The sequence below is a fragment of the Tamandua tetradactyla genome, chromosome 18 (genome assembly GCF_023851605.1).
Source record: "Tamandua tetradactyla isolate mTamTet1 chromosome 18, mTamTet1.pri, whole genome shotgun sequence".
Taxonomy (NCBI): domain Eukaryota; kingdom Metazoa; phylum Chordata; class Mammalia; order Pilosa; family Myrmecophagidae; genus Tamandua; species Tamandua tetradactyla.
Genome location: NC_135344.1, coordinates 74,218,162 through 74,236,263, shown reverse-complemented (window position 1 = coordinate 74,236,263; position 18,102 = coordinate 74,218,162). Strand labels below are relative to the sequence as shown.

General features: G+C 45.0%; 1 protein-coding gene across 1 annotated transcript in view; it reads right to left on the bottom strand.

The window, feature by feature from the left end:
- Positions 1 to 18,102, bottom strand: part of APCDD1 (APC down-regulated 1) — a 34,726-nt gene that overhangs the window by 6,644 nt on the left and 9,980 nt on the right. The window contains exons 2-3 of the mRNA XM_077135989.1: positions 14,085 to 14,268; positions 10,495 to 11,026 (exon numbers count right to left, since the gene is read on the bottom strand). Of these exons, the coding sequence (XP_076992104.1) occupies positions 10,495 to 11,026; positions 14,085 to 14,268 (716 nt within the window). The remainder of the gene's footprint in view (positions 1 to 10,494; positions 11,027 to 14,084; positions 14,269 to 18,102) is intronic.

The window sequence follows — 18,102 nt, the reverse complement described above, 5'->3', positions numbered from 1 at the left end:
TAAGGTCGAGGGGCAGGTGTCCTGAGTCTGCACTCTGGCGACCTCATCTGGCACTGTCCTGGGCTGACATGTCTCCAGAGGAGAGTAGTGGGATCCCCGTGGATGCACGGGAGGCTTACCCCCCACACCCCAATCAGCTGGTGTATGAGAAATTGGGGTAGGGGTGGGGGTGTGGGATGGGCCTGGCTCTTAGGGACTGCTCTTGCTAATTTCCTGTACTCGCCAAATTTCCAAACCACTCTGCAGTTGCCATGAAGACACGAGTGATGTCTTAACAAGGGTGGACCTCTTGGCCATTGTGCAGATGCTGCCAACAAGGGGACAGTCTTTGCCACGGTTTGATAAGGGGCCACCTCTCTAACTTAACAGGCTTAACAAAATAATTCGTGCTTCTAAGGCTCACATGAAAACCAAAGAGACCTCTAAGAGTTCCTACAGGGAAGCAGGAGCTCAGGCCTAAATACTGTGTTGATTGAAGTTTCTCTTTCCTAACATGCTTTTCTTAAATAAGGAGCCTTCCAAGACCAAGATCGATAAATGGAAAAAGAATTATGCATGGTGTTTATAAACATGCAGGATAATTTGCACTGTGAAGTAACCCTGGCTATATGAAGCTGCTCCTTTTTTCCGGATCTGTGTTCTGATATATGATTCTCCTTTGGGAGGCTGTTCTTTCCCAGGCTGCCTGGCTGGCTTCTACACCACTCCCTTTCCCTGAATCTTCGAAAGGACTATTTAAAGGCAGTTCCTGTATAGAGATGATTTGAAGGTTAGAGCAGAGGGACCAGAAAGCGTTTCCTTGTTGCTATTCTTTACACCGACTATAAAAAGCTTTAATCCAGAAGGGAGAGAGGAGAAAACAAGGCTCCCCTGCAATTAAACTCTTAGATGAAAAAGATAATCAAGCGTCCTCTAAAAAGGAAACATCCACCTCAAAACTGTCTAAGTGAGTAGGGCTATAGGCAGAGAGCGGCGTTTGGCCCATTCCACTTTCTAGTTTCTGCCTAGTGCAGGAGAAGCACATTAAATAGCAACAGCCTCCATTCACATGACATTCAATTCCTAGGAGGGTTTAACATGTCATCTCATTAAACTTTATAACCTCCCAAAGAGACCATGGGTGCAGTTTACAGATAAGGAGCTGAAGAGATCAGGCCTTGGCTCAGTGGACTTCATGAGCCAAAAGGAGAACTGGGAAGATGAGCAGAGCTTAGGACTGCTGGGTGCCAGACCCTGGGCCCAGGCTTCCCTGCAGCCTGAGGTCCTGCAGCCTCAGATGTCTCCCCACCAGGAGCCCAGTCCCTTGGAAAGGCCCCCCTGGGTGATACCAATGGGGCTCCTCCAGATTCCCCTTCTTCCTTTGATCTGCCAGTATTTATTTCAGTCAACCACACTTGCTGACTACATTCACCTGTTTTAACTATCTTCCCCAAATTTCTTGATATGATCTAGCCATGAATAGACCAACCATATAAGAGGCTGAATAAAACAGAAGTCTTCAAATGGAGCACTTTGCTTGGTAAAAATTGTTTTCCAAGCAAGAGAAATGGTAACAGAGGATAGAAACATCCTTTCCTAGGGTTTGGTTCCCATAGATTACTATGGGATAAAAAAAACACATCAATGCTTCTCAGAAAGAAACTCATCATGGCCAATAACCAATGCTGCCAGTTATTTTTTTTATAACTGTGATTTGCCATGTGTGCCGGTTTGAAAGGATTCTGTACGCTAGAAAAGCCATGTTTTACTCCTGATCCATCTTGTGGAGTCCGTCATTTCTTTTAATCCCTATTCGGTACCATAGATTGGAAATATGATTAAATCATCTCCACAGAGATGTGACTCACCCAATTGTGGGTATTAACCTTTGATTAGAGGGAGATGTGGCTCCACCCATTCCAGGTGGGTCTTGATTAGTTTACCAGAACCCTTTAAAAGAGGAAACATTTTGGGAAAAACTTTAGAGCCGAGAGAACCACCAGAGCGCATGCAGCCAGAGACCTTTGGAGATGAAGAAGGAAAATGCCCCCGGGGAGCTAATGAAACAAGAAGCCTAGAAAGGTAGCAGATGTCACCATGCTCCCCATGTGCCTTTCCAGTTGAGAGAGAAACCCTGAACTTCATCGGCCTTTCTTGAGTGAAGGTAACCTCAAATGTGCCTTAATTTGGACATTTTTATAGACTTGCTTTAATTTGGACATTCGCATGGCCTTAGAATTGTAAACTTGAAACTTAAGAAATTCCCCCTTTTAAAAGCCACTTTGTTTCTGGTATATGGCATTCCGGCAGCTAGCAAACTAGGAAAACCATGTTTTTGCTTAAATTTCTCCTATAGCATCACCACAAGGACACCCTTCTTGGGTCGTCTCCATTTCATGATAAGCCCTTTGAGGCCAAGAACCATCATATTCCCACCACACCTAGAGGTGGTGCTGAACCTACTGCAGTGGAGACCAGGTAACCAAAAGCTGCTGAAATTTAAAAGAATGAATGGACCACGAAGACCATGAACGGACCATGAAGACCATGAATGGACCACGAAGACCATGAACAGACCACGAAGACCATGAATGGACCACGAAGACCATGAACAGACCATGAAGACCATGAACAGACCACGAAAACCATGAATGGACCACAAAAACCATGAACGGACCATGAAGACCATGAATGGACCACGAAGACCATGAACAGACCACGAAGACCATGAATGGACCATGAAGACCATGAACAGACCACGAAAACCATGAACGGACCACAAAGGCCACGAACAGACGATAAAGACCATGAATGGACCACGAAGACCACAAACGGACGATAAAGACCATGAATGGACCACGAAGACCATGAATGGACCACGAAAACCATGAACAGACCACAAAGACCACGAACGGACGATAAAGACCATGAACGGACCACGAAGACCATGAACAGACCATGAAGACCATGAATGGACCACGAAGACCATGAATGGACCACGAAGACCACGAACGGACGATAAAGACCATGAATGGACCACGAAGACCATGAATGGACCACGAAGACCATGAATGGACCATGAAGACCATGAACGGAACATGAAGACCATGAACAGACCACGAAGACCACGAACGGACCACGAAGACCACGAACAGACGATAAAGACCATGAATGGACCACGAAGACCATGAACGGACCACGAAGACCATGAACAGACCACGAAGACCATGAACGGACCATGAACGGACCATGAAGACCATGAACGGACCATGAAGACCATGAACAGAACATGAAGACCATGAACGGACCATGAAGACCATGAAGACCATGAAGACCGTGAACGGACCATGAAGACCACGAATGGACCATGAAGACCACGAACGGACCACGAAGACCATGAACGGACCATGAAGACCACGAATGGACCACGAAGACCACGAACGGACCATGAAGACCACGAGCGGACCACGAAGACCACGAACGGACCACAAAGACCACGAACGGACGATAAAGACCATGAATGGACCACGAAGACCATGAACAGACCACGAAGACCAGGAACGGACCATGAAGACCACAAACGGACCACGAAGACCACGAGCGGACCACAAAGACCACGAACGGACCACGAAGACCACGAATGGACGATAAAGACCATGAATGGACCACGAAGACCATGAACAGACCACGAAGACCATGAACAGACCACGAAGACCAGGAATGGACCATGAAGACCATGAACGGACCATGAAGACCACGAAGACCACGAAGACCAGGAATGGACCATGAAGACCATGAACGGACCATGAAGACCACGAAGACCATGAAGACCAGGAATGGACCATGAAGACCATGAACGGACCATGAAGACCACGAAGACCACGAAGACCACGAACGGACCACGAAGACCATGAACGGACCATGAAAACCTCTTGGTCATGGACGGTGATGGGAGCACAGCATGGCCAATATAATGCATACCACTGGGTTTGCTTAAAAATGGTTAAAATGGGAAACTCTGTGTATATATTTATCACAACTAATAAAAGACAGTAAAAAAAGAAAAGAGAAAGATCCGCCCCCCCACTCCACCAAAAAGACCCTAAAAGAAAAAACAATGGAGTGGGCTACACTTCCTCACAAATGATGAGAGCTGCCCTGCCTCATTGGTGGGATTTCTTAGGATCTGGGATTCCAGGAGTTTATGGCCTCTGGCTCCTTTTGGTCACCCACAGGGGTCATCCTGTTTCCGTGTTCACAGAGAAGCAGGGTGAGCAGCTGTGTCCACAGGGCTGAGTCTCCTGAGCTGTAGCTGCAGGTGATGCCCCGACCCAGCCACCTGCTCCAGGTAGAGACACCTGCTCTCGGGGTGCAGAGGCTTGGAGGCCCTATCCCCAGCCTGCTACTCGTGGAAGGGCCCGGCCGGGAGGAAGGAGCAGGCCAAAAGGTACACTGCAGACTCCCAGGAGTTTGTAGTTGAACATTGAGGGATGCAAAGCCAACTGAATGGCGCTTGGTGGGTCCTTGGGAGCAGCATTATGGGTCTAGAAATGGGATTTCTAAAACAGTTAGAATTCCAGAAGTTGGCTTACTGAGGCCTTTTCTGTTTTAAATAATATCAGGGATCATCACAACCAAAAAAATAATTTACCTCCTTCTATAAAGACTACTAGGTACTAGGTAAACAGGACTGCAAGAAGTTGGTTGTCCCGTAGAAATTACTTTAGGAGGGGTTTGGAAGAAAAATTTCATTTAAATTTGACTTGTTTGATTGCTTCTCCAACTCCTATTAGTTTGATTCAAATGGTTCAGTTTGATGAATTGTAATAATTAAATTAGATTTGCTATCAATCCTGTCATTTTGTGGTTTGGACCCTTTCTCCTCCTCTCTCCCCTAGTGCTTAGCTAGATACTCCCACATGCTAGGTACTTAATAAATACTTTTGGAGTGGTGAGTTTCCTGCTTGCCCAGGCATTCGCTCTGTCCTCTCTGTCTTTCTTGCCTTGTAAGGGATGAGCTGTTGACTACTTTCATTGTTCCTGACAGAAAGTACTTCCTGGTCTGCTAACTCCTCAAATAAAGTAAAGTTGCATTCAGTTTATCTACTGGAAGACTCTGGAATCATGACAGATAATGACCATAAGGGCTTGACAGTGGCTTGTTGTGTGGTTAGCAATTCTGGAACATGTCACACCTTGACCCAAATAAAATGTCTGCAAAAGCAACCCTTTCAGCTTCCAGGCTCAGATGCCGTCACCTGACCCCAACAACCAGCTCTACATTCTTCATACCATGTACAGTGTTTGTGTCCTCAGAGAAAACACTAACTCCAGGGACAGGCTGGATTTTGGGGGAGGGGTCCAACAGCATTCACGGAAGATCAACTGCTGAAATCGTTTTGAGTCATGACTCTGAACTTGCAGGTGCTCCCCCACCTCTTCTATCTCCATCTCTGCAAATCCTCCTCCTCTCTCCTGTGGTGGGGAACATGAGAAGGGACGCAGGCTTCTTCTCCAATCCCCTGTCTCTACTGTTAGTCCCGCATCCTTGGCCCACCCAAGAATCAAGTCAAGCACACACCTGGTGGGAAACCCCTTCCCTGTGCCAGCCCATCACTTGGCACTGACTGCCCACGGCTACCTGGTCCAAAGGCCCCGATGCCACAAACACTGGGAAGTCTCGCAGAATTTGTATTTTCATTTTCTCTAAAAAGGCTCTGAAAGGCAAGCTATTTCAAAGACCTATGTTCACTCCCAGTATAGAAGTTTCTACAGAATCCAAAAGAGAAAGCATGCTGGTGTCTTCTTCCTATCCTACTGTACTCAGGGTACTCCAGAAAGTTCTTGGTATTTTTTTTCCTCTGACATGCCTGTGTACTGCTATATGTGTGCTTGGATAAGATATTTACTGTGCAGAGCTGGGGAAAGCTGCCCGGCTTTCAGAAGCTTCCCGTGACTTACTACCACTGGCTGAATCGGTGCAGGATTTTGAAGAAAGACCAATTCTATTCCCTTAAAAGTCTGATCCTGAGGCTTTGGTACTTCTAAGCACCCAGCAATCATTCACTTTTAATTACCAGGAGATTCTACCACTAAAAAGAATGAGCCAACTTAACCCTTCTACTGCCATCCTTCTATTGCAGTTCCGAAGAGTCTATGCAGAGGGGGTGGCTGCCTGATTTTGAACTGGATTCACACAAAGCATCTTCTGTCACAATTTTCTTTCAGGCTCTCTTGATTTTTGTTTTTAAATGACGAGTAGCCAGTTTCATAATGACAGCGATCTCCCGGCACACCTGATTGTCTTCAAGCTGAAGTTACTTGCCAAGGACTCGGAACCTCACAGCAAAGCTGCATAATGCTTAGAAAAACAAGTTGATTTAGTGTTGCTGTTTTTACACGGTGTCCCGTTTCCAGAGGGGCCTGAGACTAGTGGTTTCAAACTCAATTTAGCGTTTAAACTAATTTTCAGCCAGGTCTCTATGGACCAGCAATTAGGAAAGGCAAAGAGTTCAAAGAAGAGGGGTTACGGCCTCTCAAAAGCCAGCGTGCTTGTGCGGTCTTTCAAAACGCTCTCCAAGGCCCTCCTTCCTGCACCCAGCCAAGGCGGCCACCACCAGGCCATCCGACCTGCCCCTGCAGGGCCTGTGGCCGGCAGGGAGAACTGGGGTTTCCCTTTTCCTGTGTCTGGAAAGACACTGATGTCTAAGTCCATTTATTCGTTCTCCTAGCCGTCCTGGGGAAGGGATCTAAAAACATCCTGATGACTTCGCTGCAAACTGCCAAGAGGTACAACGCAAAGGACAAGAGAAGAATGGTCCCTTTCAGCTCCCAGAGGCACGCGGTGGCCGGGCTGGCCAGACCTTGGGGCCCGGCGTTTGATGAACTTCCCGTAGGCCACGCAGGCCAGCTGGGGAGGCAAACGCGCTTCCAGGGCTCCAAGGAGTGGCTCTGGAAGCCTGGGCCCTCGACTCAGCCCTGCCGCCATCTTGGTCTGTGGCCCCAACATTCCTTGGCCTCAGAGTCTTAGCATTTTTTTTTTCAGATTCAACGTGTGCAGTAATTGTGTCGAGAGGTAATGTAAGATCATGACATACATTTCAAAAGGTACGAAAAGGTATGTAGTGAAAAGTATCTATGCAACTGTCCCTCATATTGTGGTTCCCTTCCTTACAGGCAGTCGTTAGGTTTCTCACCTTATTCTCTTATTATTTTTCTTTGCAAGCTTAAATTCTTTTATTATTATTTTTACACAAAGTGGAATCATACAATTCATGCTATTTCATGTTCTCCCCCTTTTTAACTTCACAGTATATCCTGGTTAATACTTGAGGTCTGCACCCCTAATGTTTCTCAATTCAGAGAATCGGGCCTGGGGTTGAAAGAGTCTACTTCTTAAAAATCAGGGTAGGAGACCCCATACCTGCCCGGGGAGCAGAGGGAAGAGGAAAGAGGAGGAAGTGTTCTCTGTCCAGGCATCAGCAAACATTCTAATGTGCTCTGGTCAACTGTCCTTTCGTTCTTCCCAGAGCCTGAGGGCTGGTTAGGAGCTTCTTCCTACACGCCCAGGAGAAGAGAGCTTTTCTGATACCTGACACCAGTCTGCACGAGTCCACTCAATTTTTTATTTATTTCTTTTTTTACTTTTGCCATTTTATAGAGAAGAGGAAACGAAGGTTCCAAGAGATCCAGTAACACCACCAACACACACAAGCTAGTGAGAGCAGAAGAACCGGCTTCCAACTGAATTCCACTTCCACAGCCCATATTCTGTCCAACTTCATAGACTGTTTTAAAAAAACACTAACATACTCGTCAACTTTTGTTCACAAAAATTCTAAAAAGATCAGCCTGGCAACTGCCATGCCCAATGCTTACTATCACTTTCAAGACCTCACTTTTTCTCCAGCGGCCCTAAGCACGTATCTTTGCTCTCCCCATGGACAGTTCTGTGCAGTGGGTCAACAGACTGACCAGAATGGAAACTTGTTCCTGCAGGAAACCACCAAGTGAGTGCCCAAGAGTCATCTGCAGTTACCTTTTTACAAGGTAAAAAGCAACATACTTATTTACCTTGCCGACTTCACAGGGTCTGGAAGAACCATGCCACTAGAAGCACGAGGTACTAGAAGTGAAGAGACCAGAGGTAAGGCAGGACAGCTTGGTCTGGTTCACACTTTCTTTTCAGTGCTAACAAGAGCGAAGATGCTCAAAGGGTCTAAGCTGCCATAGACAGGGGAATTTGAGTTCATGCAGATGACAAGCCTAAGGTCAGGTGACGCCAGCCCAGGGCAAGTTATATCGCCCTGGAGTGACTTAGCCTTGTTATGCAGACCCTGACTCACTCTCCCTGCTTGCTGCTCACTAATGTTTCCAAAAGAAGGTAAGAAAAAGAAAAGGACTCTTGCTGGTTAAGCAGATTTGATAAAGGTGCAGGGGACAGCTGGAGGTTGACGTTCTTGGCTAGCATGAAGTTTCTGGATTCTCTGTGGGCCATTTTTATTCATGATATTCTTACCTCCCATCATGGGAGATGATTGGAAAGTTGGCTAGACTGTATTTAGAGGAAGCCAAATATAGGTTTGAAAATCCCCTTTCCCCAGCTACCATCTCAAATGAGAGAGGGCAAGAGCAGTGCCTTTCAGCCACAGCTTTCCAGATAATGCTACCATCTGGAAAGGTTCCAAACTGAAGTGGAAGTCCCTTATTCATACCAATTTTCCCAAGACAACCACTAAAGCTTGGTCCAGAGACCACCACTCCTGCAGAGACTTACACTGGTAAGCAGAGTCTCCTCCTTCTGCCTCCTGGGGGGAAGCAACATATCACAAAGGGCAGAGCTTTGGGCGTATTCTCTCTCTTCCCTTTCTAAGAGGATCTCGGGATCCCAGACAGCAGTGTCATAGGGTCGAACGCAAGAGGCTCCCGCTCTTGCCTCCCTGTCCTAACTTATCTCTCCCCCTTCAGCAGGTTTGACACTCACAAGGCAGAATTAATGGCCGGGACTCAGTGTTCTGGGTTGGAACACACCCCAGGTGGCATCTGAAGTCCTGCTGGCCAGCTGCCCAAACGAGGGGGTGGGCAGGATGCAGTCTCAGGGCACTCATCCCCTTTGCCAGGCTCCGTCACTGATGGCCAAGTGACAAGACGCGTCCAAAGGAAGCAATCTCCGCCAACAGGGCTTTCTCAGCAGATTTTTCAAAATTACAATAAAGGGTACTTTCAGTGCATAAGCTCACAATACTAGAGATAAAAAAAGATAACACCCAGTAGTCTTTGGCAGGGGATGTATTCTGTGATATCTCAACGAGTTATGAATTGACTCAAAGGACTCAAAGATAAAAGAATTAAAAAAAAAAGATTAAAAAGGATGAATGAATCACCAAGCAAAATCCACCAGGGCTGTGCAATTAGAGCCCTGTTCCAGAAAAGGATCCCCAGAAGCCCATCTGAGCAGCAGCGGGGGGTGGGGTGGGGGGTCCTCTAGGAAAACTTGCGTGGTCCCCATGCAACAGACCTGGGCCTGCTCTCTTGTGACTGTCACAAGGAACCAGTCACCCTTCCTTGCCTCCCGTTTCACAGACCTCTGCGGTGGAGGATAGCCAGCGGACAACTCTGCCCTGCACTCTGAGCTTGTGATATCCAGATACAATTACTAGAGTGTCATCAAAGAAAAGAACAAAAGAAGGTTGTGGTTGTTCCCTGCCCTCCTAGTTCTCCCTTCTGATCAGTGACTTTATATTTCACTTAATAAAATGGGAAAAAGGTACACTTTGGAGAGGAAAGGTTTGAGTTCAAATTCCTATGATCTTGGGTAGTGCCTGGTAACTTAACTTTCTCTTCTGCGTAAGAAAGCAATTATAATATTCACCTCTCAAGGTGACAGTGATGACAGAAGGAAGTAACGCATGTGAGATGTTTATAAATCTTCCATGCAAAGGCGTCATTGCTTCTCCCTTTCTGTCCTGCTCCCCCTCCTTCCTGTCTTTTCCAAGTGAGACTATAACATCTCTACTTTTCCCTTCATTCTTTCCTCTCAGATTCACAGAAGAGGAACCTCAAATATAAGAGCTGAAAAGACCCTTAGGAATGTCCTAGTACCACTGCCCAGCCTCCAGGCCAGCCACCAGCTCAGACACTAGTCAGCAACCAGTCCAAAAAAACCACCACCAACCCAGCCCAGCACCAATCCAGTCACCACCAGCTCAGTTCAACCATGAGCAATCACCAGCCCAGTCACCAGCCCAGCTATCAGCCCAGTCACCAGCCCACCATCTCCTACTTCAAAGAGAAGCAAGAAGACCCAAGTCTACCAGGCAAGTCAATGGTAAACCTGGGTCTTCTTCACTGTCTGCATCTCCTCTCCCCTTCCAGCAACCCCCAGCCTTGGTCAACCAGAATTCTCACTTCACTGGGTCCCCTTTACCCCACTGATGTGCATTCACATCAGGTCACTCATTTTACTTAATAATGAGGAGCCACTGGATTCTAAGGGTAGCTGGCTGATATGAGTACCTTGGCATTCTGCAGAGGAGGCTGGTAGCTGGACGGCCGGTAGAACATTCTCTGGGAAGCATCAGTGTGGATGTCACCAAGGAAGAGCTCCTCGACGAGGTGGTCCAAATTGTGGTGCAGGTACTGCTTCTCTACCCGGATGAGCTGAAGCTCATGCATGGCAAAATTCACGGCCCTTGTGCACTCACAGCCGCCCTCCTCCCGCCACAGGTCATAAGGCATGTCCTGCACCCAGGGGTTTCCAGTAGGGATGAATCCAGGACATGTCAGGTTGACCAGCTGGCCGAGCTTCTCCACGACGGTCTCTGTGTGGCAGATGATCTGGACACTGTGAAGCTGATAGTCAGCCTCTGTGCCCCCACGGATGATCCAGGAGGCCTGGCGAAGGCGGATCTTGCCACGGATGATGAGAGTATAGGTAGGATTCGTGCAGCGGTTGCCACCATAATAAAACTGGTAGGCCTTGAAGGTGTTATTGTGGTAGAATCTATAAGATCTCGTGATGAACTCTGGGCCTGACCTCACCTCGCACCTGAGGAAGAAAAGGAAAAGGAAAGATGTTTTTAAGCCCGAAGACATGAGGAGCTGGTTCATTATGATGATGAAAAGTTACGGTCATAATTAGAAGGCTGACAATGGGCCAGACCCTGTCCTAAGTGCTCTCTAAATCCTAATTCACCAAAGCCTCCCAACAACTAGGCATTAGGTGTTGCTGTCATCTCCATTGTACAGATGAGGAAACCGAGGCACAAAGAGCTTAGAGGATGCACCTAAGGTCACACGACTAGCACATATCAGAGGCAGAACCTGACCTGGACGTTCTAGCTCCTGCATCTGTGCTCCTGATCTGGAAAATCATTCACTCACAATCTGCAGAGAGCAGATGAGCAGCACAGGCCACCCTCGGTTCCTGCGGCACTGCACGGACAGAGGCAGTTTGCCCTTTTTGAACGAGGAAGAAGAGTGTAGTGCTGGTAGATAAACGTTTTTGTATACTAGCTGGAACACAGTCTTCTTCGTTTCCTTAGTACTTTTCATTTCACAGGCCCCATATAAGGTAGGCAGGGCCTCTACATCTGTCCTCCTGAAACTGAATCTAGTCTTGTGGAGGCATCACCTGGAGGCAACTGGACATCTCGGGTCCATTCAAAACTAGGTTTCCCTCTTGCCAAAAAATAATGGTACCACTGGTGTTAATTGTTAAAGCAAAGTTGACAACAGATAAGGGTTCCTTTCATTTAGGCTGCTTGACAATGAGAAAAAATCCTTTTCTGTGGCATTAGAGAAATGATGGATTCCTAAGCCAGATATACAACGATGGGGTCCACAGACTATGAAACAGCTCAGTAGGTCTTCCTTGGGTGAATTCCTCATATAGCTATAACTGTAATAAATTCAAACATATGCAACTGAGCTCACACCAAGGAAAAGGTGGGGACTTTCTTTAATACATTAGCCAAAGAATTCATCTGTAAACTTTTACTAAATCCTCATATAAGTTTCACCATGGCTTTCATCTCATCGGCCATTATAACTCATTGCCTTGTAACTCTGCCTATAAGTCCACAACTTCCACAAAGATTTCTGGCTGAGGATGACTTAACACTACTATGTCAAGCAGTTAAGCCAAAATTGCAAAGGTAATTGATATTCAAAATTGCTAGCATGTTGACTTTTTAGTTAAGAAATTAGTGAAAGGTAATAGTACTTAGAAAGTCTTTTCTTCTCTCCATATAAAGATTGTCAGTAGTTGATGTCAAATAACATCCCTCAGTAGTATTTTAAATATCATAGTCCGTGAAGGAGGAGGAAGAAAAGTTGTACGATTTCTTCTCCAGGGAAAAGCAGTGTAAGGAGTGATTGCCATCAGTTGAGGCTCAGATGAAAAGTTCACTCATTTGTTTTGCAATTGCGTATTGACAATCTGTTGACTCTTTCTCTGAAGAACGGTGTGATCTCAAGTCCATTCATTTCTCCATCGCTCTTACCTATCTTTTGCCCTTTCTGTTGCTAAAGTCTCCTAATTGCTCATCCCCAAATTACTGTTTGTACGATCCACTTCCCCATCTCACCCAGACTGCATTGTAATGAAGCTGGACCACGATGGGGCGTGGGGCTTTGGGGCATAGGGCATCTAAGCATGTCCCATGCTGAAGATGCTTCAGAGCTGTCCCCGTCTTCCTCTCCGGTCATGGATGAGGCCATTCTCCTCTCCTTTCCTACACCCTAACCATAGGGGCTTTCTGTCTTCTCCAACCGAGCCAGGCTCTTGCTCTCTCTGCCACCTAGCTAGGCCTTTGCTCACTCTTCCAGGTGGAAATTCTCCCTCCGTCTTTGAAAAGCCAATTGTGTCTCTGTTCAAGTGTCACCTTTTAAAATACACATTCCCACCCCTACCCCCAGCCCCAACTTAAAAGAGGACCCCTGGTATTCACTCGTGGCCCCTGGTTTCTTTTTTAACTCCATAGCACTTGTCCCATTTTACAATCTTATTTCTTTGTGGGCTTTTTTGGTAACATCCTGGAAGATAGGGATTTTGATGACTACTAAAACACACAAAATTCCGAATAGTGTTTGGTACCAAGTAGGCCCTTAATAAATATTTGTTGGATAAAAGGATAAGTTATTTCAAAGTATAGCACATCAAGATGGTTTATGCAAGGGTGGGCCACAGTGGCTCTGCAGGCAGAGTTCTCGCCTGCCATGCCAGAGACCTGGATTCGATTCCCAGTGCCTGCCCATGCAAAAAAAAAAAAAAAAAAAGATGGTTTATGCATTTATGCACATATCCATCATGTGGGTTATTTTGAAAGACCCCATTTTTTAAAAAAATTCTGAGTCTTCATCATCTTATAAATTTCTTTTTTTTTTTTTCTCTCTCTTCTCCATATCCATTTGATCTCTCCCCAAGGTACCTGGAGCTGCTATCCATATCCCAGGTACAGTGCACAGGGAAAAATGATCAGATCCCGGAGCTCGTCTTGTTAATTCTCAACAATTTAATGAGTAGAAAAAAAAGTACAAGTCTAGGCTATTTTTAAAAGGTCTAATGGAAGATAAGCCAGAGCTCAAACTGGGACAAAGCTGAGCTCCACAGCAATGGAAAAGAATCCAACAACTCTGCCCTGGCTAGTGGAGTTAGTCTAAGTACTTTTTATCTTACTCTTAGAACCCTGAAGCCATATATTAAATTACCAGAATATGGCTAGAATATGTAGACCATAAGAAGCTTGCCAGTCATGTTTCAGGGTTGGTGAAACACAGACTCTTAATTTCCCTTGCTAATGGTTTCTTTTTATAAACAAGTGGTCCGATAGAGTTCAGTAAACAAGACTCTATTCACGCACCCTCTGTGGTGAACTGTGGGAACGTCTTAGCTCTGCTCCAGAGTTTCATTTCTCCAGCAGGGATCTGTTTTGTCAGCAACCGTAGTTTCGAAAACTTGCTTGGCACTTAGTTAAAACTTAGACAACACCTAAATCGTTGCCAGTGATACAAAGTTTCTAGGCATCTAGAAGCTAGCAAAGGGGTTCTCCACTTAGGTGTTCTCTCTGGTTTCTCCAGCCTCATTCCCACTCTTCCTGCCTTACCCCGTGGAGACCCAATGACCCTCGATGGCTGGCGGCATCTGGACAGTGATCCGAGCTCCACTGTGAAGGTGTTTGAGCATGTGATGACACTGGGACTCCTTGAAAGCCCTCCAGGCACTTTTCTCCAAGGACCGAGGATGGGATCTGCTATCTGGATGAAGGAGGGCAGAACCCTCTCCCAGCCCTGAAAAGGAAATGTGGATAGTGAGCCAAAAGGAAACTCAGCATCAGACACAGCTTGGGCTGCAGCATGAAGTGGCCCAACGTGGAAATGTCCTTCTCCTCCATCGGACCTTCCTCCAGCATTTGGTCTCTTAGAATTTACAGTATAAAGACAGGAATGTCCACGGAGACCCCTTTATAGGTGAGGCAGATGAGACCCACAGAGGTAACAGCTGTGATAGGTACAAAGTGTGACTTGCTTGAGGCCACTGGCCAGGTCCCAGAAAACTCAAATTGGTGTGTCTAGGGAACAGTACATAAGGTTGTGCATCTAAACAGGTAACTGTGCCATGTCAGTAAGCCAATGCCATGAGGAGTGTAGATGAGAGAAATGGACCTGTTCTCAAGCCACAAAAGTGGAGGAGATGGGACAGGTGAGAAAGGGGTCGTTCAGAAGAGAGGGCATGTGTCATGACACATGTGCATGAGAAGGGAAAAGCGAGGAGACCAAGCTCCAGAAAAATGCAACAGGGGGATAGCTCAGGGGACCCCCAGCTACATTCTGCTCCCTGACTGGCTTGGCCCCCATCTGATCACCCCAACCACAGCATCCACTTACTGTCTTGGTCTCCAAATGGACACCCTCATCAGAGCTTCTGTCAGAGGGAAGCAAATACTCCACCTTCCCTTATAACCTAGGAACAGTGCCATTCCTCTCTCCCCACATTATCTTTCAAGGCAAGACCCTTTTTCCCCCAAAGGACAGGAACCAATCAAATATACAATATAGGTGTCATGGTCAGGTTCATGTGTCAACTTGGTCAAGTGGTGGTTGGGCAAGTGTTGGCTTGTCTGTTGTGATGAGGACATTTCACAAAATTAAATCATGATCATGTCAGCTGCATCCACAACTGATTCCATTTGTAATCAGCCAAAGGAGTGTGTCTTCTGCAATGAGTGATGCTTAATCTAATCACTGAAAGCCTTATAAGGAGGATTCAGAAGAGACAGACTCTTCCTGTTTCGGGTGGTAAACCTCTCCTGTGGAGTTCGTCCAGACCCTCCATTGGAATTGTCAGCTTCACAGCCTACTCTGCAGATTTTGGACTCTGCATTCCCGTGGTCACGTGAGACACTTTTATAAATTTTATATTTGCAAGTGTTCCCTGTTGCTTTTGTTTCTCTAGAGAACCCTAACTAATACAATAGGTTTAAAACTAATTGCAAGAAGATGGCATATTTTTCTTTTCCAGGGCTAAAGGAACAGTAGGACTAAGTTTATCTACATACAACAGGTAATTTGGGTTGGCCAAAATCCACGCAAGTGGCCTAGTGTTCAGAAGAAATCAAGGAAAACTAATGGAGTCATAATATGAAAGCTGCTGTTTCTATTGAGATTCACTCCTGAAGTAATTAACAAATCAGTGGGGTCTTTGTTGTGGACCTACTAAGCATTCGGCACTGTGTTAGCACAAAAGACACTACTAAGACCAACGTACCAAAAGAAAAGACAAAGTAAACATGCAAAAACCAAAATGCACCTGTTAGAATGCTACTGATTGGGAGGCAAGTATATATTTTCCAATCAACACCTGAATAGCTTCATAGAGAAATCATGGTCTATAAAAGATCATTTGTAAATGAAAAGTTAGATCCAGAACATAACGACCTATTAGCAACCTGATGAAAATCTATCCAGATAAATTCAGGCCCAGAAATGGAGAACATTCAGATATTTGTAAAACACTGGTATGTGTTGTCATGTGGACAAAACATTTAGAGCATTGAACGAATTTCTTCTCTAACATCTTGGACACAGAGAAGACAGAACCCCATTTAGCCAAGCAAGCTGGTTTTGACCTAAGCTATAATGAAGGAAACACTAAAAATTAAAAATCGATGTCTACTGGTATCACTATTTGGTGGTGATGGTTTTTAAGCAGGAATTTCCTCTCCCATAGCCCCTTGTTTCCTTAGAGGGAAAGCTTTTCCACTAGAGGAATACTCCTGGAAATCCTTCTCATCACTCATTCCGCCCTTGCAAGTAAATTGGCGTAAGTTATGGTAAAGAAACCAAGCATGGTTGACTCAGCTGTTTCTCTCTTCCTACCTTCAAGAGCAGCCTGCTCACAAAATAAATGCACTTTGATCTGCTTTTGGCCGTATAATAAGGACCCTGTCCTTCAGTTTACCGTGACGGGGGACTTGGTGGAAATTCTGAAAAATTCAGGGTAAGCTGTGGGCAATCTTATCACAGACACACATGTGAACTGCATCTTCCAGTCAACCACTGATCATGATTCTGAAGTCCATAATCACTTGTCTGACAGCTGTGTGGGTCTCTCTCCAAGTGAGCTCTGAGTTAGAGTAGGAATGAGGGGGTACTATTCATTGTACTCTTGCCAACCCCAAAGTTGTAATTATCATGTTAAAGGTACACATCTCGCGAATGTCCTCCTTAGGCAATCAAGGAATGCAACACAGTACAACTTGCCATTTGGTGGGGCAGCTGCACAATCAGAGATGATGTGGCTAACTTAGAAATGGTTTCAACTAAAGCCACAAGATATTGGGAGTTGGGGACGAAAGTTTTAAATATGACAGGCAAAGCATTCAGTAGAAACACTATTATCTCACTCTCAACTGAGCTGTATGCTAAAAATGAACTTGGAAACCTATGTACATCCTGCAAATGATCTTTTCCCACAAAGATCATAAAATTTGTAAGAAAGAATGTATTTGGATGAAATCCTCAAAGCTAGGGTGCTTGGGTTTGACACTGGATCTGCCACTTATAGGATTTCATCAAATTGAAGACTTCAGTGATTGTTATGATGCATCATTATTTTACGTACCAGTGGGAAAAACACTTCTTTTAAGGATGACCCAGTACCTTTATATCAGTCTTCAAGATATGCATGAATCGTTCACAGCAGCCTCCGACTGCTTTGAATTTTTTAATCTATTCAAAGCGATTTGGCAATTTCTTTTGCCTTCGGTTGCAATGCTTCTCATGTGACAGGTAATCAACCACTTTCTGTGTATCTCAGTATCAGAACACTAGCACCCTGGCTCCAAAATGGATTATTAAGATCTCCGTGTATTTTGAGGGGCCCTCCAGCAGTGTTGGGGAATGCATATCCCTGTACATCGAATAATCTTTTCAAATTTGATAAGTAGATTTTTATTCAATTGTTATTGAAGTTTTCATCTTTCTAGCTAACAATGAGGTTGAACTTATATATATTTATATGTATATAAAATATATACAAATATATTCAGAAGTCATCAGTGATTTTTTTCTCTTGTGAATTGCCCTTGAAGCACTGTGTCAGGTTTTGTACTTGGATCTCAGTGCTTTCCTTATCAAATTCATGAATTTGTCAATTCAATATTTTTGATAAAATTATGTTATCAATTTCTTTTGTACATTTTTATTGAGGTATAATATATGTGCAGTAAGGTACGCAAGTGCACTAATCTTTAGTATATGGTTTAGATTTTATACACAAATACACCCACGAACCTTCCACCCAGGCTAAAGTGTACAACGTAATATGCTTTATAATGTGAACTTTCCTGTATATATAAAATTTTTGTCATATTCATTCAAAGATCATACATATTATATATATAAATTTATTTTAGAGTTCTTTTATTAAGGACACATTTTATATTTTCATGCATTAACATTCATTGATAGATCCCTTTATGGATTATCTAATAACTTTGGCAGTTGGGAAAGTCTTTGACTATCCAGAGATCAGATGTCAAAATTACCATCTATCTTTGTGCATGTAAGACTCTGAGGTTTGCTCATTTGTTTTCAATCTATGAGAAATAAGGTACTAAATAA